At 34.7% G+C, this 27,815-nt stretch overlaps 1 protein-coding gene across 1 annotated transcript in view; it reads left to right on the plus strand.

Moving 5' to 3' along the window:
- MOSPD2 (motile sperm domain containing 2) overlaps positions 1–27,815 on the plus strand; it is a 55,470-nt gene that overhangs the window by 17,488 nt on the left and 10,167 nt on the right. Inside the window, exons 3-13 of the mRNA XM_063083892.1 lie at positions 4,686–4,838; positions 5,800–5,886; positions 7,544–7,698; positions 10,869–10,929; positions 13,037–13,075; positions 18,042–18,166; positions 20,931–21,107; positions 21,760–21,872; positions 24,839–24,935; positions 26,123–26,219; positions 26,610–26,739. Of these exons, the coding sequence (XP_062939962.1) occupies positions 4,686–4,838; positions 5,800–5,886; positions 7,544–7,698; positions 10,869–10,929; positions 13,037–13,075; positions 18,042–18,166; positions 20,931–21,107; positions 21,760–21,872; positions 24,839–24,935; positions 26,123–26,219; positions 26,610–26,739 (1,234 nt within the window). The remainder of the gene's footprint in view (positions 1–4,685; positions 4,839–5,799; positions 5,887–7,543; positions 7,699–10,868; positions 10,930–13,036; positions 13,076–18,041; positions 18,167–20,930; positions 21,108–21,759; positions 21,873–24,838; positions 24,936–26,122; positions 26,220–26,609; positions 26,740–27,815) is intronic.

The raw sequence follows: 27,815 nt of genomic DNA on the forward strand, positions 1-27,815 counted from the left end.
AGTCCACAGAGAACCTCAAAACCTCAATTGCTCCTGGCAAAGTCCAAAGAAAAACTGAGCAGCTGCCAGCATAGTAAACATGCTCTATTTTTAGATGCAAGCTCTATGGGCCAGCTTCTGCTTCACAAACTGCAGAGCACACAATAGCGACAGTCGTAGATGTCTCTTCATAGCTTCTCCTGCTTTTGTAAACTCTGCAGGTCAGTCCTCTTCTTTCCCCAAGCTCCACCAGTCCCAGGTTGGTAGTCTTTGCTTTTTAGTAGTTGGAAATTGTTTGATCGTGGGGGAGAGTGACACGGGGGACCATCTATTCTGCCATCTTGATGACGTCACTCCTCCCCTCCTTGTGATTCTGATAAATGCTGAAGTGAGAGATTCAATGCTATAGGTCAGTGACTTAATCCTGTCATAAAAGGTTACCAATCCCTCAGTGTCACCAGATAGCTTCACAGGAAAGTGGAGGTTCACAGCAAAGGGTAAGTTGTGACCAACTTGCAGAGGATGCTCTTGAAGGAATATTTTATTTTGGCTCCCGTTGTTGGCATTTACACAATCCAGCCAATAGAAGTAGTCCATCCAATACAAATGCCCTTCCAAGGCCCTACCAGGACTTTCAGTGGATCCGTAAGAGATCAGTCGTGGAGAAATAAGAGATCCTAAGGCATTTAAACTACTATGATGATCTAGAGTTATATGTTTGTTGCTTTTGAATGTTATGACACTTGGTTAATAAGTGTTCTCTAGTTTTCAATATCAGAATACTTTCATATTTTTCAACGTTTATCTGAAATCTAGGCAATTTATAATAACTGCAATATGCTTCCAAGTTTTTCTCAACTGGTTAACTAATAGGTAAGTTAGAATTTAGTCTTCCTTTAATGGTTAACCTTCTACCTTACATTAGTAGAAATTCATTTGTATAATGTTTAAAATTTTTCAGTGTTCTTGTCTTCCTAAGGACCATGGGTAGGCAGACCTTATCTCCATTTTTCAGAGAACAAAATACAGTCCAGATTGACATTTCCTGTCTCATTATACATAGTAGCATGTGTCTTCTGATACCAACACTCTATGCTACATCCCAAATATGGCTAGAATTTTTTTTACATTTGTTAACCTTAAAATACAGTTTCTGACCGGTTGGTAATGTCACCAGCCAACAAGTACAAGAAAGAGAAAGAAAAGTTAATAATGGAATTTGCTGTTTTACAAGTAAGAATTGTAGTCTATTTTTCTTGAGCTTTGAGCTATTTTGAAAATATGCAAAGATGAGGCTTAAAAATGCACCACTTGAGATTGGTGTTGGTTTGTGATGAAGTTTTCACTGGTCCACAATGAGATGAAAATAATAAGGACAAGGCATTATGAGAGTATATTCATATGCATACATATGTGTGTATAACTAAACCCTCTCATCTCTACACTTTAATCATTAATAGGTAAAGCCTTTCAAAATTACATCCTAGGTGTGTGTGTGCACACACATGTGTATTTTTATATCTTCAGATAACTTTTGAGTGTACATCTGTAGCTTCTTCCCATAATATCTTGCCTTAGTCTGTTTTGTGCTGTCATAACAAAATACCTGAGACTGGGTAATATAAAGAACAGAAAGTTATTTTCTCACAGTTCTGGAAGATGGAAAGTCCAAGATCAAGCATTTGGTGTCTGGTGAGGGCCTTCTTGCTGCATTTGCACATGGCAATAGTTGGAAGGGCAAGCTACCCAAGGCTGCATGAAGTCTCTTCTATAAGGGCCTTAATCCCATTAACAAGGTAGGAGCCCTACTGGCCTAATCACTTCTCAAAGACCCCACTTAATACTATCACACTGGCAACACCTGAATTTTGGAGGGGGCACATTTGAACCTTAGCACATGTGGACTTACCAAAGGATTGGTTTTCTGAACACTCCTGACCACTTGAGGGCTCAGTTGTCTGAGGGCTATGTGTGAAAGCAGCAAATTGTGATGTCATAAGCACAGTTAATGATTACCCTTGCCCTTGGGGTCCCAGGCCATGTTTTCTTTACCTTGAATGCACAGTTTATCCTGTTTTTCTCCCTTCCTCTTATGTCTGTCTTTGCCTCCCTCATCTTTCTCTTCTCTCTCTGTTTCATGGTCTCTCTTCCTGTCCTCACTCATCTCCTATATCCCCGTCTTCTGTCCCCTTCTGCTTCCACTTTTCTCCTGACTCTCTTCCCTCCCAAATGTCCCCCTTTCCAGTCTTCTCCTTCTCTTTTATTCCCCCTCTCTGATTTAATTTCTATTTGTCTAGGAGTAAATGATTAACAACCAACATTCCATATGTAAGTACATGTCTATTAATAACAATAATTAATCACTTTAATATAAATGGAGAGCTCTAATTTCAAAGATCTGCATCCCTGAAAGTTATCAAAGAGCAGTAGGCTTTTGATTTCTTAGTAATGGGCACTGTCTTGTTTATGATATTCCTAGTGGTTGTAATAATGATAACACCAACAATAATGTTTTATTCTTTTTTATTATGGCTATTATTTACAGAGTTTTTAACCACTTGCCAAATATTATTATAAGTAATTGGTTTTCAGAGTGTAGTCCAAGAACCCTAGGGAATGCCTAAGACTCTTTCAGAAGCCTGTGAGGTCAAAACTGTTTTTATAATTCTGTGATACCATTTGCCTTTTTCACCATGCTGACATTTGCACTGATTACACAGAAGCAATGGTGCACAAAACTACCAGTTCCTTAGCCTGAATCAAGGCTAGTAGTCATGGTAGTCTTCATTGTCAGCACTCCCAGAAAGGAAAAAGAAAAAAAGCCAATTTTATTTTAGAAAGTCCCTGATAAAGCAGTACATTTTATTAAATCTTAACCCTTGAGTACATGTCCTCTTGATGTTCTGTGTGACAAAATGTGGAAGTACACATAAAACACTTCTGCATGTATGTTTGAGATGCCAGCTGAATTATTCACCTTTTTCATAGACCACCATTTTTATTTGAAAGAACAACTGGTAAGTAAACTATGCTTATGCAGACTTGGGTATTTGGCAGAAATTTTCTTGAAAATGGATGAAGTCAGCCTGTAATTTCAAGGAAAACACCTTATTGGTCCAGTTGCCCAGTTGGATGGTGCTTCCTCAGGGGACAGGAGCTCCCAGGGGCCATCTCAGTGCTAAACAATGTGAACTCTTTTGTAGCCAACTCATGCTTATTATTACAGAAAAATTGTGCTTTGAGTACTTATGAATTTTCAAACAGCAGAGCTAAAAAATATTTTTCAAGGTTTACTTAACACAAAACCACTCCTTTTATAGATTAGAAAAATAGAGCCCAGATATTAAAAGCCATATCCAAGGTAACACTCTACAAATGCATAATTTATGGCCTCATCTTATATTTTATAGTGATTTAAATTTCCAAGTCCTTTCATATGTACTTTTTCATTTGATCTTCACACATCACTGTGAGTATATAAAGCAGTTTAAAGATAAGGAAATTGAGGCTCAAAGGAGATAATTCTCTAAATGCACTTCATGTTTTCCTGCCCTTTCAGCTATTATCTCTGAGGGCCTGAAATAAGGCAGTGCAAATGGAGAGGAAATAGAATCTATAAAACTTGGCAACTAACTAGATGCAAAAGAAAAGAAAATGAAGGAGCCAGAGAAATTCTTTTCAAGTTTTTTGTTGGGCTCCTGGGAGAGTACAGTTAACTGAGAAAAAAAAAAAATGAGAAGGAATGGATTCTGTCATCAAATGTGTACTGAAGTCCTTTTCATTGGCACTACTGTGATCTGCTTTGGAAGATTCTTATGATGTATAGAGTATATGGTCTTACTGTCTATTTGGAAAATATGACACGAATGCCAGTAACTCTAATTCAAGGTAAAAGGTGGTAAGTGCCTTAAGAATGGCTTAGTTTAAGTCCTGTAGCTGTTCACAGGAGGGAAGGAATTACTTCTGGGCTCAGGGAAAATTTTATGGAAGAGGAAGCATTTGAAAGGAGTCTTGCAAAATGGTAGAATTCAGATGCACAGAGATCATTATGAGACAAGAAAGTTCAGTTACAGAAAAATAGAGCAGGGCATGGAAGGAGAAATATCTGGTATAGATGTTAGTAGCAATATAGCATGTGTGTAGGGTGGATTATGAGAAGTTACTGTTACTGGAAATAATTATTCCAATAAATTGGAAATGTTGGCCACAGAGTAGGAAAATAGTAAATACCATAATGCGGCATATGTGATCAGTTTTCCAGTTTGCATTTAATTTATATTTTTTAATGACACTTGCCAAACACATGTCTTTTTAAGTACAACTTAGTTATTTTTTTACATATTAATTTTTTTTATTTTTCTTGGACTAGATTAAGGATTTCAAGTACAGATAACATAACTGATCTTCTCACATGTTGTTTTATAGGTTTAGAGAGGATTGTGCCAAATATTTCACTATGATCTTGTTTTTAAAATCTACAGTGGCTTACTTCAATTAACCTGCAGTCTTTAGATAACTTCAATCTCACATTTCGAAATTTCATCAGTCCTTTAAACTGCATTTTCATCTGAACTACATCCCTGTATCTATCCTCAAATAGCTTAGCTTTGTCTTCTGGGTCTTTCTTCTCCTTTGGCATTAGTGTTTGTTATTTTTCACTGCAGAATTAATCCGATTTGGATATTTATTACTGTTTCTTTCCCTAGATAAGTCAGATAAATATGATCCACGTGATGTTGAAAGGCTACAACAAGATGATAACTGGGTTGAAAGTTACTTAGCTTGGAGACATAATATAGATGAAACACTGAAGATGCTTGATGAGAGTTTTCAGTGGAGGAAAGAGATTTCTGTCAATGGTAAGCTGTTCAATTTAATCTTGACAGTGTAATATCTCCTGCATAAATGTTACTGTTTTACATTTATCTAATCGTGTATTTGCACATATTCTTGGCAGTCAACATAAACACCAGAATATAATTATTTATAAGGACCCAATAATACTTTCAAATGTGATTGGAAATCTAAAAGCTGTAGGTAATTTCAACAAACAGTGAAGCGTTTTTTAATCAAGCAAAGAAATGTAAATCTGATATTTCTAAATCATTTAATTACAGAATAAACTTGTAAACTCAGTAGTACTTGTTTTCTTACATAGAATTGCTAGTTTCTGGTGACAAGCAGCAGAGATATGATTAAAGGGGGTGGGGAAACATAAATCTCTGAAAGTTCTTAGGGAACTGCTGGTGAATGAAACAAAAACCTTGGCGTGTGCAGCCTTGCTGTATTGGTCCTCGGCCTCACCTGAGGCTGGACAGGCCTATTGTTTGTTCCTCCTGCTAAAGGATCTCACATTTTCCTTAAAGTATTTTCCACTTGCCTCAAGGTTTTAAAACATATTAGAGTCTACTGTTTATCAAGCTTTATAGAAAAATACCATTTTATTAGAGAAACCAAAGTGATTTTTTTTTCACTAATTCTGAGACTGTAATGTAGATATTTACTGGCATGTTCTCTTGAAATTATCTAACCATGATAACATTTGTTTGCAAGTCATTATGTGAAACACAAACAGAATGTGGAAATGTATCCACATGTCAAGGGAAATGGAGTTTTCCGTTTCTGTCACCTGTGTCTCTGTGGTGTTTGTTTCATCAGTAGGAAACACCATATTTTATTGCCAGAGATTCTTTCCAGATGTTTGAATAAATTGTATCTTTTTTTAATATCAGAATTACTGCATAGCTTTGCCTTTACATTGTGAGTTTTATCTTTAGGTTCCTAAATTACAATTACTGATTAAAGTTTATCACTTTTTAGACCTTAATGAATCCTCCATTCCCAGATGGTTGTTGGAAATTGGTGGTATTTATCTCCATGGTTATGACAAAGAAGGTAACAAATTGTGTAAGTATATTTAATTTGTGCACTGGATTTTCAAGAGTTTGAGATGTAGGTATCAATGTGAACTGAATTAATAATCAGCAGTACTTTCTCCATATGTAGCACACATGAAGTGTCTTGCATTTAGGGATTATTAGGGCCATCTTTAACAAGTGTCAGATACTTAGTCACTGTGCCTATTGTTTGTATTGTAATAGAGTAGGCAATAAAGGCAAACGTTGCATCCTGTAACACAGCCAAATAATTTAATTCAGAGTCATTACCTTCTTTCTAATTCAACTGAGATATTAAAATGCAACTCATTTTTATGGAAAATCTTTATGACAGTCACTAAACGTTGCTAAATAACCCATGATATTCTCCCTTTAGTTTCTTCTGAAATATGTATACTAACGGGAGGAGCACTAACAATCATCTCTGTTGTTCAGATGACTCCCTTGTGCTTATCGCCTGCTTGCTCTGAATCCAGCTTGGCTTTGTCCCAAGGGTAGCACTTGGCAGGCATGGTCGAGCACGGTACTGAACAGACATCCTGCACTCATCCTGCTTGCCTTTTCTGTAGCATGTGCTCTGTCCCTGCTTTGACAATACTGTCTTTGCCTTTTCCTCTTGTCGCTGCTACTTCCTTTTCAATCTTGTTTTCTCATTTCTCTTTCTCCGCCTGTTCCTTAAATGTGCTTTCCAGGCCTCATTCCTTTTTTGGCCTCTTTTCCTTTCCAGCACACAGTCTCTTTGGTGATCTCAAGCACCTTGACAGCTTCAGCTGCCTGCTCCCATATAGTGGTGACCACATACCATCCCCAGGCCATGTGCATGTACCTGGCGCCACCTGACCATTAGCACCTTCAATACAACATGCAACTGAGCGTCTACATCTCACCACTTGCTGTCCTTCTGTGTTACCCATCTCAGGCCCACGCATTGGCTCTTCCTCAATATAGCTTCAGTTTGGCCCCTTTTCCAACATGACTAGCCACTTCCTCAGTTCAGTCCCTAACTACTGCCCCCGTGCTCCCAGCCCCTTCCCAGGTCACAGCCTCTTGGGTTTCTTTCTTGGCCACTTTCACTCTACCCTCTATGCTACTGCCCGAGTGGTGCTTCAAACTAGGAAAACCAAAATGCCCTAGGGTTTCATTTCGAGTCCTTCAAGCCCAGCCATTGTCCTCTGTTTAGATTCTCTCCTCCCTGCTCATGTGTCATCTTAGCTGCCACTGCCTGAACGGGCTGCAGCGTTCCACCTGCTGCACAGCACCCGCCTGTGCCTCCATCCCACCTCTTTCAGGGTCTTTCCTATGGGTAGAGCACTTTTTCTAGTGCTTGACAGAACCAGTGACTTTCTTTTTTGTTAGGCACAATGAAGAGCACTTCTGGGTTATTACTAAATAGTATTTATTCACCTGTGTTTTCCTTTGCCCCTTACTTAAAGTTTATTTACTTCCTAAGAAAAAAAATAGTTTACTTTTCTGCTACTCTTTAATTTAAGGTTAACAAGTACAACTATTTCTCATTTAAAAGACAGAAGAGGTGTTTTTAATCTGAGAAACAAAACAAATTATAAATGAAGAAAAATGGCAACAGAAAGGCAATATATATATATATAATAATATTATAATGCCATAAATCTTTTCCTTATTTTTATATTTTCCTTTGCTTTTTAAAGTCTGGATCAGGGTGAAGTATTATATAAAAGACCCGAAGACTGTGTTGGACAAAAAGAAACTCATAGCATTCTGGTTGGAACGTTATGCTAAGAGGGAAAATGGGAAACCTGTAACAGTGATGTTTGACCTGTCAGAAACTGGAATTAATAACATAGTAAGCATTTTTCATTAGTTCTAAATCATTGTTTATCATGGCTTCCTCCCTCTCTTCTGTCCTCCCTGCCAACCGAATATTGCTATAAAATTGAGCTAACTAACTTATGTTTGGGATTTATTTTTTTCTCCTTGTATTGTGAGTGTACTCAAACATGGAATAAGGTTTGCAAAGAATTAAATTTGTTTCAGAGTTTGGCATTAAAACTGTAGGTTTCCTGGTACTGTTCCTTGTGTGATACACAGGATGTAGAGAGTTAGACCATCAAGGCTGGTAGGAGATGAGTCAATGTGGTAACAATGAACTTTTATGTTGAAGCTAATATCCTACAGCACCCACCCCTGTGCCTGGCACAGAGTAACACATTCAGTAAATAGTGATCTCTATTATATTATATTCATACCATGTTTTGCATTTGCGAGATGTTCATATGACTTTTGCACTTACAGCACTTTGTGATTTTGTTGGATATTTTTGTTTCCTTGTTTGGATTTGTTTTCTGTTTGTTTGCTTGATTCAGTTAGCTTTGGAAGCCAGTTTTCTTCAGGTAATTTTGCCAAGCTTAAAAAATAAGTAAAACGCAGTCATTAATTTGAGTTCTTGTGACCTTAGTGGTAACTACAAACCCTTCAGCAGCAGGTGAGAGTGGTTGGCACATTTATTCTATTATCTTTTACATTTTTAACCAAGGATGGTTCTGGTAGCAGTGAAGTAGCATTCGCAAACTTGCTCAGGGCAGTGTTGAAATTTTTTTTTAAATCCATTTGGCAAAGTATGTTAAGAACCTTAAGGTGCTTGTATTTATACTCTTTGCCTAGTAACTAACTTCTAGAAATCTAAAGAAATAATCCTGAATACAAAAAAAAGCATTGTACACCAAAATGTTTTTTCAGAGTGTCATTTAAAATAGTGAAAAATTAGAAAAAAAATGTAAATGTTCAGTGTGGTGAAAAGGTAAATTATGGTATATCAGATTGAGGGCGTATGTGTATCTATGTAAAATGATGGTTATAAAGAATTTATAGTAATATTAGAAGTTACCTTTTTTTAAATTGAAAAAAGCTATATAATTATAATATGGTGAGACGTAGCCCAAAGAAAGGAAACCTTAGACATTATAACACAAAAAAATAGGCTAGAGAGAGCTGTTAACAAGAGTTTTTTTGGGTTGTTAGGACCACAGATTTTTTTTTCATGTCTCTATTTTGCTTTTTGTTTTAAAGAATCCAAAGCCCTGGATTTTTCTAACCTAGTTTTCATGCCAATGGGTTTTAATTACAGAGGAAATTATTTTATAACCAAAATCAAATTGTCTAGAAATATTTTGATCATGATTCTGTTATTCTTTGTATATGATAGTTTTCTAATTATTTAACCCAGAATCATGAAAAATAAACATTAATGTTTTCTATTGCCATATATAGGGACAAGAATTGGTTTGAGCTGTCTAATTTTTTTCAAGCTACTTATGATGGATATCTCATCATCTTTAATTTGTAAATAGGTTTATTTGCATTACTAAGTCAGCCATTATTACTATTTTAAATTACTTGAATCTTATTGAATAATTTATTTTTATATATGACCCTTTCATAATTTACAAAGGATTTAAGTCAGCTTATAAAGATGTATACAGAATTACAAGGCAAAACATAAGAAAATTTATTGTTAAAGTTGGGCTACCAATTTAGATCTAAGCTTTCAGCTATCAGCCTGAAAGAAATGCAATCATTTAAAATTATTCACTGGCTATACTTTAAAACCAGTGTCTTAGAAGAAGTGTATCCATTCCTGATACTTGAACTAGAGAGAAAAGTCTTTCATCGGTCCTCAAGGGAAGATATTTTACAAGATAACAAATATCATCTCAAAAACATTTTCATAGAATGCAGATTTCATTGAGCTATTTTATGTAGTATCCACTAATATACATCCACCAGTGTCATCCTATCAAATCCACTCATATTAGCGGTAACTCGAGATTTTATGAACAAGGATGATAGAAACAGGAATATTACGTGAAGACTATTTAGGCAAAGTCTCTGGCGGCTACAGATTATAAACTAGGTGACAAAATTTTTGTTTAATTAGTTCTTTTCTGTTATTTTCTTTGACTCAACTTCAAATTTTGAAACAATGCACAGCAGATATAATGATATAATGAAGGAATTATTGTATACTAGGATTTGTATCATAATAAATACTTAAGATAGTTAAGGATACGTACCTTCAGTTTATTGCATTTAGAGGTGCTGCAACTCACATGCTAGGGATAACTTTATAGACTCTCTCATCTCTAGGACAACCTGCCTTTCAGTAATTGTGATGGATTATAGTTTGCCTGGTTCTGTCTTTTATCCCACAGTCTTTATAAAATGGCTGATCAGTATTAGTGAATCAACCTTTGGCCATGTAGTGACATGGAATAAAATGATCCATGTGAATAATAACACTAATGACCTAATTTCCTGTTGTTGTGCTCAAAGCAATAGAACCAACCAGACAGCTATGTTTATAGTCTTCCAGAAACTGGAGTCAATGAGTGACACTGGAAAATAAACTAAAAAACTAATTCTGTTTCTCTAAATAAAAGGAAAGAAGCCGGCAGTTAAGTAGACACTGCAGGGCGATGTGATCAGATTAACTTATGTAAAAAATTAATAAAATATATTTTATTGTCTATTATGAAGTATAAAACTTAAGTTTAAAAAGCAAAGATACCAGAATTTACATACATACATAGTATCATTCTAGGTAGTCAAGTTATAAACTGTATACTTGTTTCAACAATTCTTTAGTTATTCAGCAATTCTTAAGTTATTCAACAATTTTTTAGAATTTTCCTTTGGGGATTGCTTTTAGATCCATTTTATGCCCTGTTGCCTTAGCAGCCTGAAGAATGTAACTAGTTTGAGGTAATGTGAATAATTTTAAAACATCACTAAGCATCTGATTTCTTCAACTCAATTTTCGGGCTACTTATAACTATTTATAAGTAGTTTAATGACCTGAAACCATAATCCTTGGGAATATAGATATTTATATATGAGCTTATTTTTTTAAGAATTTATTAATTGTGTCATTTGTATTTAATAATTTATCACCTTTAGAAATGTGCATTTTAAAGTTCTCTAATGTGGACAATCTTAAAGATTTAATCTTTATTTTAGGACATGGACTTTGTACGCTTTATCATCAACTGCTTTAAGATTTATTACCCGAAATACCTCTGTAAGTAACTTACTCCTTTATAAAAATATATTAAAACTGTAGACAATGTCTGAGAATTGTAGAGTCTTGTATTATTATAGGTTTTCATATCTGAAGCATTGTTTTCTGATGAAGAGTTTTAAATGTATTCATAGACATGTAATAAGTGCATATTCTGGTAAGTACAGAGGACAGTTTTTTGTAAGTAATGGTTGTCCTTTACAGTTTTAAGGGTTTAAGTTCAAAACTGTATATATGGCATCCTACAATACACACATACATAGGTACAAAAAAAAATACATTTACTTCCAAGATAATCCCATTTTTGCTAATCTTTAAATTTAAAAATCCATTTAAAATATGGAACTTAAAGCAAGCTTACAAGAACAGATATGCAGTATTGATAAAGTACACTGTGTGATAAGCGATACTGATATATAAGGTAAACTGTGTTACTAACTGCTATTTAAAAATTGTCATTAACAAAATACTTGACTAGAATGCACTACATTTGAATCTGGCGTTTAAAGTTTGTTTGTTTTTAATTGTGACTCTTCATTAATTACCTGAATGAAGAACTCCTAAACCTTTTGTGTTTATTTTTCGTTTGTTGCATTTATATGATGGGTTTCCTCTGGGGAAATCAAAATGCCAATCCACATAAGCAGTCAAATATATTTAACCCTAGTGGGTTAAAAGTGAAAAGACAGAAGAGAGGCAATAGGGACATCAGAAAATGGAAATTCACAGGTTTGCCTGGGCATATTCCTGCCAAATACTATAATTAGGGTCTTTTGGGGCTTATGACTCAGGTGATACTAAAGTGTAAAATCCTCAAATCATCTTACTTTGGCATGCTTTCATATTCTCATTAATGTGAAATGAGGAACAGACAAAAAGCATGGTGGATATGGATAGTCAGTGCCACCCCTAACCTTGTACTCTTTAGACAGAGTACTTGTGAATGTTTTTAAATAAAGAGAATGACCAATAGAGTCCATATTATTAGCTTGTTTCTCTAATGGACAAAACGAAAATAAAATATTCACTTGTTTATTGAAATATCTAAAGGAGTTTGTGAAGAGCCACTTACAAATATATAAATATCAATATTACTTTATGAAATATGTCCAAGATTCTTTTAAGAGAACTATTAATAAATAAATGGATCTTTGTAAGGATGAATTGGAATGCCATTCATTTAACTAGAGGTAATGTATATATTCTACCTATGTAATGTGTTTTGCAGACATTGAATTTTGTGGAATTAAATTGATTATGCTCCAAAATCTGTCATGATATATAACTATTATATCTTAACATCTTGAGTCCTATTCTTTCTAAGCATATCCCAACAGCATACCTTTTTTACACATACCTTGTTCCTTATACGTACTATACTTACCCTACATAAATGTAACCATCTAGGAGGTTCTCTGCTCAGAGTAGAATGAAATTACATTTGATTCATCTGGAATGGAAGAATGAATTGTATATCAAAAATTCCCTTTGTGGTTTCTGGTTCTTTTCTCACAGTTGTTAATAGGGCTGTTTAATATCTTCAAGTCAGTGTGCAAATAATACTTCTGTATTTTGGAATTATTGGCCTCTTGGAGCTCATATTAATAAAAATAGAAATAATTTTTGTTTCTTAAAACATAATGGTTTATTAAAAGGGGAGGGGGCAGCTGTGAGACTGGTTTAACAATATAATCTCTAAAAAATTATAATTGAAACCATAAATTAGATGTGGGAATGTTTTTAAAGTTCAGTGGCCTTCAGTGCTAATGTGATATGCCACATCCACAGACTCCACTTGCCCTATTTTCTTCTGTACATTTCTGCAAACAACAAAAGCAATGAGTGAATAAAAGAATTGGCTATTTGCCAGAGGATGGTGATGGTGCATTATTGATTTTCCACAAGCCATCCTCCTGGGTGGGCCCCTCACTTCTGAGAGATGTTCGTTCAGTTTCAGCACCACTCATACTTCACTGAATCAGGATTCAGTCAGCCAATTCAGTTTTTACTTGCATTTAAGTGACCAGTTTTTTCAAGGCCAGGTATAAGTGATATTATATTAGAGGTACTAAGTCACATTCAATAAATTTTTTTTTTCATCTTTCAGCAAAAATAGTGATCTTTGATATGCCTTGGTTAATGAATGGTGAGTGTAAAATTTATGCTTTCCTAAAACAAAATGTCTGGTTTCCTTTTCCTTAACTTTGCTAATTTAGCTATAACATATCTAGTTGTTTAAAAGAATGTTTATATTGTACTTGGCATGTACTCTTAAGAGGCTAGAGCTAGAACACTCAAAGGCTATTCCTAAGCATATTGGGATAGCATTCTATCCCCAGGCTCTGGGGACACCCACTAGTCTTCCCTAAAACCAGCCTCAAGATATTCAACCATTCAGGTAAAACCATAGCCAGAAGACTCAATTTGCCACCCACAGATAGAGAATGTCAAAAAAAACAGGCTTTGGCTGGGTTTTTCTCATGGGCTTCAGGTGTTGAGGAAGAAGGTGAGATGAATCTGAAATTCACCCTGAATCACTGTAGTCACATGACCCCTTTTGATAGTCATGATATATTTTTTGGTAAAAATTTTTTGAAAAAGCCATTGAAAAAACACTGTTTGTGTTTGCAAAAGTTAATTGTTACATAATAAGCAGGAATGGAAAAAAATCAACAAAACCAAACTTGGTTCTTTGAAGAGTTCAACATAGTTGACGAACTTTTAGTCAAATTGATGAAGAAAAAAAGACTCAAATTATTAAAATCTGTAATGAAAAAAAAGGGCATTACAACTGACCTTACAGAAATGAAAGGATTATGAGGTAATACTATGAACAATCATGGCAAGAAATTAGATAACCTAGATGAAATGGACAAATTCTTAGAAAGATACAAACTATGGAAACCTACTCAAGAAGAATCAGAATAGAAGTACAACAAAGGAAATTGAATTAGTAATCAAGAAACTTTCCACAAAGAAAAGTGCAGGCCTGGATGGCTTCACTGGTAAATTGTACAAAACATTTAAAGAATAATTAACACCAATCTTTAACAAACTCTTCCAAAAAATAGAAGTGGAGAGAATACTTCCCAACTGTTTTTATGAGGCAAGTATCACCCTAATGCTGAACAAAACAGGTAAAGAAAACTACAGACCGTTAGTTTTTATGAATATAGATTCACCAATCCTCAATAAAGTCCTAGCAAATCAAATGCAGCAGCATATAAAAAGGATTATACACCATGACCAAGTGGGATTTATCTAAGAAATGCAAAGATGGTTCAACTTATGAAAGTCAGTGTCATCCACCGTATTAATAGAATAAAGGAAAAAAAGCTAAAGGAAAAAAAGCTATTTGATCATCTCAGTAGACACAAAAAAAGCATTTGGCAAAATCCCTCTCATGATAAAAGTACCCTCATAATAAAAGCACTCAACAAATTAGGAACAGAATGTGCAGAGTTGTGAAGTTATAGGGACCACAGTAGTCCATACATTACCACCCTCACTTCTGGCACAATCTGCAAGGTCAGGAGATGACCAAAATCACCCTGAAGTTTGATAATTCACTAGACGGACTCCTAGAACTCACTGAAAGCTATTACAGTTGTGGTTTATTACAGGGAAAGGATTCAGATTAAAATTAGCCAAGGGCAGTAAAACATAGGGTAAAGTCCAGGAAAGTACCAAATGTGGAGCACGTTACTTTGCCGGCATCAGTGCGTGACAGTGTGCATAGAGTATTGCCAGCCAGGGAAGCTCACCCAAGCCCCAGTGTTCTGAGTTTTTATTGGGGCTCCATTACCTGTGCATGATTGATTGCTTATATGTTTGATCTCAGTCTCCAGGTCTGTTGATACTGTGTGACCCAAAGCCTCCACCCTAAATTGTTCCAGTATGACCCAAGGCCCCTAGGCAAATAAAGATAATCCTATCAGGCATAAAGATTACCTCCTAGAAGCTGAGGGCGAAGGCCAGACCTCTCTTTAGGTAAGGCTAATTCCTTACCACACAGAAGAGAACTTCCTCAGCCTGATAAAGGACATCTATGAAAAACCTGAATCTGAAAACCCACAGCTAACATCATACTTAGCAGTGAAAGAATGGATGTTTTCCTCTAATATCAGGAACAAGACAAGGTTGTCTGCTCTCACTGCTTCTATTCAACATTGTATAGGAGGTTCTAGCCAGGGCAGTTAGGCAAGAAAAAAAATAAAAAGCATACCAATTTGAAAGTAAGAAGTAACACTGTATCTCTATTTGTAGATGACATAATCCTATAGAAAATTTTAAGGAATTCACACACAAAAATATATTAGAACTAAAAACAAGTTCAGCAAGTTTGCAGGATACAAAGCCAAAACACAAAATCAGTCAAATTTCTATGTACTAGCAATGAATAATTCAAAAGTGAACTTAAGAAAATGATTTCATTTATAATAGCATCAAAAAGAATAAAATATTTAGAAATAAAATTAATAAAAAGCTCAAGAAATGTGTACTGAAAACTACAAAGCACCATTTTAGGAAATTCAAGATGACCTTTGTAAATAGAAAGACATCTCTTGTTCATGGATTGGAAGACTCAATATTGTTAACATGGCAATACTTCCTAATTGATCTACTGATTCAATGCAGTTCCTGTCAAAACCCAGCTGCCTTTTTTACAGAAAGTGACAAGCTTATCTTAAAATTCATAAGAAAATGCAAGAGATCCAGAGTAGTAAAAAAAAATCTTGAAAGAAACAACAAAGTTGAAAGAGTAACACTTCCTGATTTCAAAATTTACTACAGAGCCATAGTAATCAAGGCATTGTAGTGCAGACATAAAGATAAACATATAGACCAATGAAATAGAGTTAAGAATTCAGATATAAACCCTAACGGTAAGGTCAGTTGATTTTTTTGACGATGATGCCAAGACAAATCAGTGGAAAAAGAAGTATTTTTAATAAGTGGTTCAGAGACAACAGGATATCCACACTCAATGGAATGAAGTCAGACCCCTACCTCACATCGTATATAAAAGTTAATTCAAAATGGATCAGAGACCTAAATGTAAGAGCTAAAACTTTTAGAAGAAATCATAGGAGTAAATCCCTGTGCTTGGATTAGGCAACAGTTTCTTAGCTGTGACACCAAAAGCACAAGCAAAAACAACAAAAAAATAGATATACTGGACTTCATTAAAATTAAAAACTTTTGTGCTTTCAAGGACACCACCAAGGAGTTAAAAAGGCAGCCCTCAAAACAGAAGAAAATATTTACAAATTATGCATCTGATAAGGGACTTATATCTAGAATGTATAAAGAACTCTTACAACCCCAATAATAAAAAGACATATAACCTGATTTTAAAAATGGGTGAAACATTTGAATAGACATCTTTCCAAAGAAGATGTACAAATGGGCAATAAGCACATAAAAAGATGCTCAACATCATTAGTTATTAGAGAAATGAAAGTCAAAACAAGTGAGATTCTACTTCACCCCCACTAGGGTGGTAATAACCAAAAAGACACAATAATAATTGTTGGTGAGGATGTGGAAAAATTGGAACCCTCATCCACTGCTGGTGAGAATGTAAAATGGTGCAGCCATATTGGAAAACAGTTTGGCAGTTGAACAGAATTACCATATGACCCAGAAGTTCATTCTTTAGTATGTATCCAAGAGAAGTGAAAACATGTCCACACAAAACCTTGTACACAAATGTTCATAGCAGCATTATTCATAATAGCGAGAAGTGGAAACAATCTAAATATTCATCAATTGGTGAAGGGATAAACAAATATTATATATCCATAAAACGAAATATTATTCAGCCATAAAAAGGAATTAAGTACTGATACATGCATCATCATGGATAAACCTTGAAAACATGCTAAGTGAACAAAGCCAGTAGAAAAAGCCATGTATTGTATGACTCCATTTATATGAAATGTCTAAAGCAAGTAAATCCATGGACAGAAAATAGATTAGTGATTACCAAGGACTGGGAGAAGGAGGGAGAAGGAGAGATTGCTAATGAGTGAGTGTTCTTTTTGGTGTGATAAAAATGTTCTAAGATTAGATAGTGCTGATGGTTGCACAACTCCATGAATATACTAAAAACCATTGAATTGTATTAAGGGTGGATTTTCTGGTATGTAAATTATACCTTAATAAACCTGTTTTAAAAAATTAGATTTAGCACTTTAAGTAGCATGACATCAAACATGTCAACTCACAAACTTTTAAAATTGAAATTAGTGAAAATTTAAGTGGTTTGTAAAAAAAAAAAACTTAAATCATAGTTAGCCAAAGCAAAAATTAATTTTCTGAACTACCATTTAATTTTTATCATGCTGTTCTTATTTCCTGGGTTTTTTTCATTGACACTTTTGCAAATTTAATGCAGTATTCCTCCTTTAATTTCTTAAAAATGTGCTTAGAATGTCACAATGGAAATAAGATTTAAGGAATTAAATAAGAATAAGAAATGGCATGACAGAAGATTGTAATTACCAAATAGCTGTGTTTGATAATAGTTTATTCTTGTAGATTTTGTTAAGTTCCCCACAATTATATAAACTGCAGGGCCTAGGGAAAGGCAGAGAAGTTTAGGGATAGGAAAGAAGCCTGGGTCCAGCTTACTCCCATAATGAGGAGGGCTACCACTTTCTCTTCCTGACTTGCCATGTGAGAAGGCTTTTCAGATTGGGAGTTTATCAGAACATAAGATAAATGACCCTTCCCATACTATTGTGCAGTTATTCCCTGAATCACATTACAGTTTGATTGAGTGTCTGGAAATCTAAGTACGTAGAATCATTGATGGATTTGTTCAAATGCCAAAACCATGATAAGTTTATTAATAAACATCAGGGTAATTTAATCTTCCTGAGTCTTCATGGAACATTTGAAACGCATAAGGGACCATGTCAATGTGAACACCTACAGGAATTAGAGAATGTTAATTGTCATGCCATGTCAAGTGTCATGCCAGCGTCAAGATAAATATTTACAGATTATAGCCCAAACTGATTTTAGAAGACCTGGGTTAGCACATACAATAAACTAATTGAAAAAGAGAATTGAAAGGATTTTAATGAAGTGACTTTTTTCTTCAGCTGCTTTCAAAATCGTGAAAACCTGGCTTGGTCCAGAAGCAGTGAGTTTGTTGAAGTTTACAAGCAAAAATGAAGTCCAGGACTATGTCAGTGTAGAATACCTGCCGCCCCACATGGGTGGAACTGTAAGTACAGTACTTGAAACTTCTTTACAAAATAATACTGGATAATGGCACATTAGGAAAAATATAACATCCAAAGAGAGATCACATATATCCCCATAATAGTAAGCAGTGGTTACAGACATTTTTTAATTTGTTTTAAAGTTGTTACATTTTTATTTTTTTGAATGTACATTTTTATTTTTTTGAATAAGTAGTACAAAGTACTTCAAAAAGTTCTTGGAAAAATAACAATCTTTCTGTGAACTTTCTAAAGTACCTTTGTATATTTTCATGGTTCTAAACTGAAGAGTATTCAATACTCAGGATAGTATTGAGAAACAAGTCTTCAGTAAAATGTCTCCTCCTACTCTTGTCCCCAGCCACCCTGTTCCCCTCCCCAGTTGCATTTCTTATATTAATTTCCAAGGATATTTATTACCTCCATAAGCAAATAAGTATATTTAATTCTTCTTCCCTCCCATCTCTTTTAAACAGGTTGTGTATTCATATGCTGTTGCACGTGCTGCTCTTTTTTCTTGTCTTAGAGATCATTCCAAGTCAATGTGTCAAGCTCTCTTTATTCCATTATCTATAGATGAACCATAAGTTATTGGATTTCCTTTTGACGTGTCTTCAGTTTGCTTCCAAATTATTTGCTCTTCAGCAGTCTTTAATTTAAAAGATATTATTAAGCATATACTATCTAGATTTTTTTGAACTGATTTTTAGTGTTTACAAATAAGAGATCAGGTATAAGTGGGTACATGTTAAATTTTCAATATTACATAACAATGAAACTTAATTGTGGTAGTGACTTTTTTTTTTTGATAAACCAAAATATATGGATTTGGTATGCTTTGGGTTAGCTTGATAATATTTCAGTTGTTTGATTTTTACAATCTACTTTGTATTCTGCCCACCTGGCAAAATTGTATTCAACCAGAACGAAGGACTAGCAAGACAAAAAGTTTTGGTATGTCCTTCTGTTTGTTTTCTTTGATTAGAAAAGACTTGAACCAATACTTTTTTATTTGAAGTCTGCTGCTTTCCTGTTCTGAGGCTTTATATTTCACATTTTCACCTAGAAAAACCAAGTACGGTTCTTTTCAGGTACTGTGCTTAGTTCAAAAAAAAATTTTGTTTGATTTGTCAGTTTTAATAATTTGCCCATAAAATTGTTGTATCTTAAAATTAATAGTGTTTAGTAAAAATGATTTTTACTTTTACATGTACAAAAGGTTATTTTATTTCCCCTTACATGTACAAAAGGTTATTTTATTTCCCCTCTCTGTTGTTAGTGGTATATTTCTTCAGGACTGTGCTCAGAATTATAGTAGGACTACTATTTTTTAACATAAATTTTTATGGGTTTTTTTTTTTTTTTCCAAAAAGCAATACATACAATTTTTTTTTTTAAGTAAACAATACCAGAGACTGAAAAGTGTAATAGTACAGTGAAAAGTAGGTCTCCTTCCCCACATCAGGGCCCACTGCCACTCCCTAGAAGCAGTCACTCTTATTAACAAGTTTTCTATCCTTCCAGGGTTGTCTATCCATTACAATTCTTTACACATACCATATATATTGTTCAGTTGTGCTTTTTCCACAGCCTTTGTTTTGTAGGTTATACCATATTGATTCATGAGGTCTACCTCATTTTTATTTTATCTATCTATCTATCTATCTATCTATCTATCTAATCTAATCTATCTAGAGATGACCAGTAAGGAGATCTTATCCCTTGACTTGGTGTTATCAGCACCGCATTCTCTCAAGTGAGCTGTAGGCCGGCCCTACCTCATTTTTTAAACTATTGTGGAATATTTCATTGTGTGGATGGATATAACATAATCTATTTAATCAGTCCTCTTTGGAAGGATCATTAGTTGTTTTCTAATCTTTTGCCATTACCAATATTGCTGTGGTGCATATCTTTGTAAATAGCTCTTGGTATATGGGTGCAGCAAGAATATGTATAGAATAAACTCCTAGAAATAAAGTCATTGGGTCAATGGGTGTAGTTAGTTTTTAATTCTGATAGCTGTCGCCAAATTCTCTCCAAAGAGATTGTGCCCATTTACCAATAATGTGTGAGAATGCTTGAACTGTATCCTTGCCAACACCACACATTCTCATTTTTGTAATCATTGCCAGTCTCAGGTGAAAAATATTTTATTGTGGTTTTAATTTGCATTTGTTTTATTATAGGTGATATTGAGCATTTTTATGATTCAAAAGGCAGTCTTGTCTTTTTCTGTGAACTCTATCATTACTTTTATTCTAGTGGGTTGTTAGTCTTTTTCTGATTGATTTATATATATTAACAAAAGCTCTCTTTTGTTTCTGATGTGTGTGGTACATATTTTCCCAGTAGTGACTTTTAAAACAAAAAACAAAAACGTTATGTGTTTTGTTTTAGGATTTTTTTGGTGGTTGGTTTGTTGGTTGGTTGATTGGGTATTGTTTGCATTTACACACACACACACACACACACACACACACACACACACACACACACACAGTTAAAGCTTTTATTTGTCTGAAATTCTGTTTGGTGTAAAGAGTGAGCTAAAGATTGAATTTGATTCTTTTATAGATGGTTAGACAACTGTTCCACACCACTTACTGCTCTTTTCTGTTCTGGTTTGAAATGCTTCCTTTATTTTAAATTTTACTGTCTAATTAGGTCTGTTTTCTTGACCAAAGTAATAAATTTTAAACCTACTAAGAGAATCATTTCTCTACCCACCTGTTAGCAGGCTGACATAAAATTCTTTTCTTTTAGGACCCTTTCAAGTATACCTACCCACCACTAGTAGACGATGACTTCCAAACACCATTGTGTGAGAATGGGCCTATCACTAGTGAGGATGAAACTTCAAGTAAAGAAGATATAGAAAGTGATGGTAAAGAAACCTTGGAAACAATTTCTAATGAAGAACAAACAGCTCTTCTAAAAAAGGTAATTTTATGAATAAAATGAAATCAAATCAAAAGCTGTAGTCTAGCCCCAATTCTACCACTAGCTGGCTATTTTGGGTAATTCACTTAATTTGCTGCCCTTCCACATCTTTGTGTGTAAAAAGAAAGAGGAAGGACGGGACTGGCTGACCAGTAGCACCACTTTAGTGTATAAAAGGCTGATTCCATGCTTTTGTATAAAAATTAGCAAAATGTATCCAGAAGGAATTGTTTTGTCTAAAGTATTTTTTTGTCTAATATAAAATAAAAATGATTAATTTAAAATTTTACCTTGACCTAGTTCCTTTCTCTATCTCATTTTTTAAAGAGCATTAGTTGTCACTCTTTTTACAAATAATCAGGGGCTTGATAGAGTGATAAATACAATGTTATAATTTACAACAAATTTAAAGACTCTTAAGGGAAGGACCATGTTATATTTTCTACGTGACCTATTTATATAATAAGCACTCCAACATATGTTAATGGTCATGTTAATATATGCTAAGTATTTCATTTAGATGTGATAAGCCTGTATCAAAGATTCTAATTTGGATTAATCAAAATAATGTTTACTTTTGACCTAATGATCTGCCCAACTGGCAGTGTGAAACTAAAGTTTCTTTATCTTTTCTTTCTTTTTCTGTTTTTAGAGTAACCCAACCGAATCTACTTCCAAAGTGGAAGAACATGAAAAAGTTGATTCAAAGATAAAAGCTTTCAAGAAACCATTGAGTGTGTTTAAAGGGTCCTTGTTACACATCAGGTAATAGTTGAAGATTTAATTAGCTATACTTTTATAACATATCTTGATCATCTTGAGGGAACCACAAAATTAAGAAAACTTTTATGCTGTTTTTGAAACTGTAGAGGTACAAAATCAAGGGTTATCTGAAGGCTTGCCTTGGTTTCCAGACATAGTGGGTGTTATTAGCTACCTTTTCTTATTTATTCTGTTGAGTGTTTTTAAAGGGCTCTCAACACACATCACATGAAATGATAAAAGTAAATATTCATATATTAACAATAAATCTGAGTGACATGTATTTTTCTCACATTACTGATACTGTTAGACTTGCACAAGTTTGGGGCTATCAGGAATGACACTGAAATTGCATTTGTCAGTTTGACCTTCCAGAAGCCACAGGTGAAATAGAAAAATAAATTTGTGACTAAAGCCAAATTTCAGCACGTCTCTATTTTTGTTGCTAGGTTATTTGATTCAAAAGATTCAGGATTGTTTCTTTTATTATTGTGTAAAGAAACTCTTTCTCGCTCATGATGCTTTTGGTTGGTAAATCTGTTTGGCCTTATGTTAATATTGCCACACCAACTTTATGATCTAATGTAGCATTTTCTGTCCCTTTACTTGAAACCTTTCTATGTAACTGTTCTAGGTATGTCTCTTATGAACAATATAGACAGACTTTTTGAAAATATAATCTGAGATTCTGTCTAATTGGCAAGATTGGTTTGTTTACATATTCGAGGGTACTTCGAAAAGTTCATGGAAAAATGGAATTAAAAGATAATACAATATATACATAATGAAATACTACTCAGCCATAGAAAAGAATGAAATCCTGTCACTCACAGCAACATGGGTGAGCCTGGAAGACATTACATTGAGTAAAATTAGGCACAGAAAGATAAATACTACACGTCACTCATGTGAGAGCTAAAAAAAAAAAAGTTGAGCTTATAGAAGTAAAGAGTAGAATTGTGCTTACTAGAGGCTGGAAAGGGGAGGAGGAGGAGGGGGATAGGGAGAGCTTGGTTAATGGATGCAAAATTACAGCTAGACAGGAAAAATAAATTCTAGTGGTATACAAGAGTGCTAGGCATCTATAATTAACAGTAATTTATCATATGTTCCCCAATGGCTAGAAGAGAGGACCTCAAATGCTCTCATCACAAAGAAATGATAAAGTTTTACAATGATGAATATGCTCATTACCCTGATTGGATCATCACACATTATGTACATATATTGAAATATAACTCTGTACTCTGTAAATATGTACATCTATATGTCAATTAAAAATGAATTAATTAAAAAGACATTATTGTGAGGATTAAAGGAGATTATCTCTGTAAAAACCTGAAGAATGTTTTTTGACACATAAGTGCTCTATAACTAGCATTTGTTACAATTCTTCCTAAAGCACTAAGTTAGTTCTTAGTCCCTCTTCCATATGAGTTATTGTCCTGTTTTCCATTTATTGTAGATACATGAAAATATTAAAATTAAATTTTAAAACAAAGGAAAGAATGGAAATCCTTCCCTGAACTTTTTGAAGACTCTGTGTTTTGATTTACTGTTGTATTTGGATTTATCTCCACCATCTGTGTGTGTGTGTGTGTGTGTGTGTGTGTGTGTGTGTGAGAGAGAGAGAGAGAGAGAGAAGCATATACATTTTCTGTCTTCCATGGTTTTTCTTTGCCATTTCCTCCCTTTGGAGTTTGTTTGTTTACACTTTTTTTTTTTTTTTTTTTTTTTTTTTGTCCTGGTCTGGGAAGTGCATATTCTATGTTTTCCCTGGAGGCCTGTCAAAAGCATAGGTCCTAGCTTATAAGTGTAGAGGTATGACAGGAAGTGCAGGCTAGGGAGAAAGCCAGCCTGGAGCAAGACAGCTTCTCGGCTGCACTTTGGGCACTGTCTCTGCCCCCAGTAAAATCACAGACTGCTCCTACACATGCACAAGGACCCAACCGACATCTGTCTTCCTGGAGCTGCTCACAGTTTTTGTGGTTACTGAGAGCAATTCTGAGACCTATAGCCTTGCTGTCTTTTCTGTGACTAGAAAGATTGGGCTCTGAATGGAAGCCAGCAACCATGTTAATTTACCATCTTGTCCAAGCTACACAAAGCCTTTCTGGAAGAGCTCTTTCTTAAAAATATGCTCTAGGTTAATAAATACCCCTAATGTGCAGACATTCCTGATATAAAATGAATCTATTTAAAGATGTATCTCAAAGTCAAGGGCTATCTGAAAACTCCCCTTAGTTGTTATTCACCTTTTTATGTAAAACAAAAGCACTGTCCTTCCCATTGTTTTTTGAGGTACTTGATACAATTTGGCTAAAGTAGTAATTTTAGGTCATGGGCATTACATTGGCCAATGATAGTAAAATTTGAATTTTGAAGCTCACTGATTTTACTGTTTGATAAGTTCTCCCTGTAGTTCCCACCCCAAATTTATTTCTGTGTTTAGTTTTCTTCTTCCCTACTACTGAGAAAAGTTATTGTATAGTAAAACAAAATTATTCTATTACTTAACTGTGTTCCTAATGATCTTTCTTTTTAAGTTATGTTCTTCTCTGTCAGTATATAAAAATATGCCCCATTTGAATCTATTTGTAATTAGGTAAAGTTGAAGCAGCAATACCTTCTTTGCTTTGATTATTATCTATAACCTTCCAAAGAGTTTAAATGATGCACCTTAACGTGGTGCTGATTTAGGATTAATTCAGAATTTTCCTGATTCTCTCCTGTTCTTTCCTATTTTGCTTTTAATATTGGGGGAAACCGCAAGACTTTTTATATAGCATGCATTAAATCAGTAAGATTAAAATACAAAATTGTATTAGGTAATTGTTTTTTATTTTTTGGTAAAATCTCTTTATACAGATGAGCATAAAGTATTAACTAAATACTTTTCTTCAAGCTAATGATTAGATTGTCATTTATTCTGAGTAATATAAATGCCTTATATTTTTGTTACTACCTAGCCCAGCGGAAGAACTATATTTTGGAAGTACAGAATCTGGAGAGAAGAAAACTTTAATAGTGTTGACAAATGTAACTAAAAATATAGTGGCATTTAAGGTAAATATCCTAGATTATAATAAATTATTTGTGAAAATTTGACATGGAAAGTGATTTTAGACATATTCTAATTGAAAGATTGATAATTTTGAATTTGTAGTGTTTTTATTTATGGTATTTTTAGGCACATTGTACTGACTTCTAATTCTAACCAGGCAGCATAGTTTATCTAAAATTCTTCCTGAGGTCTGTATCTCAATTTTTCGTTGTTGTTGAAATGTGATTGTATATATCCATGGGGTACTACATTGAATATCAATACCTGTGTGCAATATGTGATGTTCAAATCAGGTTTATCTCAATCTTTAATGTGTAGTAATAGGCTAGTGTAAAAATTAATCCCAGGGTTTAATGTTTATGTAAATAAAAGCCCAAGAAAAATCACTCTTTATTATATGAATAATTTAATTCATAATAATAATGACACATAAAACTATAAAATTGAAAGTGTGTTTTTCCTTCAAGTGTGGTATATTTTGGAGTGTAGTTCATATTGGATACTAACTTGAAACTGAGCATTAAGTGTAACACGATTGAATCGACCACCACCCCATATTGTAGGTATTCCTTTTTTAAGTCTTCTGTTTAATTAATTAATTTATTTTTTAAAGATGACCAGTAAGGAGATCTTAACCCTTGACCTGGTGTTATCAGCACCACACTATCCCAAGTGAGCTAACCGGCCATCCCTATATAAGGATCCAAACCCGTGGCCTTGGTGTTATCAGCACCACACTCTCCCAAGTGAGCCACGGGCGGCCCTAAATCTGTTTAATTTAGATGTAACCACTAAGATGTGTTCTGGATATGCTTTGATTATCTACTGGGTTTTTTTAATTTCTGAAAACTATTGTAACATACAATCTAATGTTTATTCTGTTTTGTGAATTTGCATCATAAAATTCAGCCGATTAGCAGACAGGATAAAACAGATTGATTCACTTTTTTATTTAAGAGGAAGGCAAAGTGACAATTGAACTGAGAAGTATCTTTTTTAGATAGATTGAGATGCTTTTTTCCTGTTGGTGGGGAAAATACATTCTATGCATAACTACCAAGGTTGTTTTATAAACTCTTTGTTCATTGATTATTAACTGTTGATTTAAGAAAAAAGAAAAAGTCATTCCTAAGCAATTTCCCCCCAAAAAGCCTGAAGGTTATCATGTGACAGCTGTGTTTATAAACAGGTAAGAACAACTGCTCCAGAAAAATACAGAGTAAAGCCAAGCAACAGCAGCTGTGATCCAGGTGCCTCAGTTGATATCATTGTGTCTCCCCACGGGGGTGAGTTATCACATGGTGGCCATGACAGGTATGGTGGGGGGTTGTGGACCTGGGACTGAGCACTGGGTCAGCAAAGCTGGGCTGGAATCTATAAATTAGCAGAGTATCAGTAAGTCACCTCACCTCACTCTAGATATGTATTCTCATGTGAAATGAAGTGGTCAAAGGGGTCTCTAAAGCACTTTCCAGCATTAATTGTTTAAACCTACACCAATTAAAATTGAGCTTCAAAAAAATAAAATTCCTTTTTTAGATCTTTTTCCTTTTTTAAGGTAGTTCCATTTTTTTCTTTTTCTTTAATGTTGTATTCTAGAATAATGCCTTAAGCTACATATTCAACCCCTTGGAAAGGTTTCTGTTTATATGCTAAATCACCCTCTTGGAATGTAGGCTTAACAGTCTCTGCGCAAGACCGTTTTCTGATCATGGCTGCAGAAATGGAGCAATTATCTAGCACGGGTCCAGCAGAATTGACTCAGTTCTGGAAAGAAGTTCCCAGAAACAAAGTGATGGAGCATAGGTAAGCTTTTTACTCACAGGCTCTCAAATGTGGTGTGAAGAATGAGAAAGAGAAATGTGCCCCATGGGCTCAGCGGTGGCTTTTCCTTCTTGAGTCTGGCAGTCATCGGAGCGTCCAGTGTTGCCAGGTGTCCTGCAAGACTCTGGGGATGCCCAGAAGAATGAGACTAGAGCTGCTCAAGGAGGTCGCTAATAGCAGAAACTCGCTTTCAGGCCAGTGTAAGAGTCTGGATCTGTCCAGATTACAAATGCAGATACTTTGTCCCAGCAGTTCCCCTTGTAGGAATGCTCACCCTTCATACTACAATGTTTGTTGCATTGTTTTTAATAGTGAAAAATTGGAAAGAAAGAACCTAAATGGTCACCAGTAAAGCAATAATGAAATACAGTTGAGTATATACATACTAAAGAGTACTCTACAGCCATTCAGAAAAGTATGGTAAGTCTGTTCTGACATGGAAAGACATCCAAAATATATTATTAGAAAAAAATCTAGTCACAGAAAAATATGTATGACATCATCCTATTTAAGAGTGGAAAAACTTGTGAGTGTGTAGGTGTACACATGTATGTGCATGTGTGTAAGTATATGGCCAGTTGTGACAAATGCCTTGAAAAGATATATAGAAAAGAAAGGGAGACTAGAGAAGGCTGTGTTGTAGTTCTGTTTTGCTTTGGTTTTTTAATTGAGATTATGGTTTATTGGGGTGTTTCTAGTTTTGCCCCCAGGGGACATTTGTCCATGCCTGGAAATATTTTTGGTTGTCACGGCTGAGAGATGGGGTGCTATGGGCATCTAGTGGAGGGATCCCAGGCATAATTCTAAACCTCTTGCAGTGCACAGCACAGCCCCCACCCCCAAAAATGATCTGACCCCAAATGTCAGTAGTGCCGAGGTTGAGAAACCCTAGTTTATAGGACAGTTAAGTGTGGCCACTCTGATGACATTTCAGTAGGACTTGAAGGAAATAAGAGAATAAGCCACATGGATAACTGGACAAAGAACTTTGAAGGCAGAGGGAACAAAAAATGAAAAAGGAGTGTGTGTGGCCTGTGTGAGGAACAGCAAGGAGTTCA

This window comes from Cynocephalus volans, chromosome X (assembly GCF_027409185.1).
Source record: "Cynocephalus volans isolate mCynVol1 chromosome X, mCynVol1.pri, whole genome shotgun sequence".
In the NCBI taxonomy this organism is placed as follows: domain Eukaryota; kingdom Metazoa; phylum Chordata; class Mammalia; order Dermoptera; family Cynocephalidae; genus Cynocephalus; species Cynocephalus volans.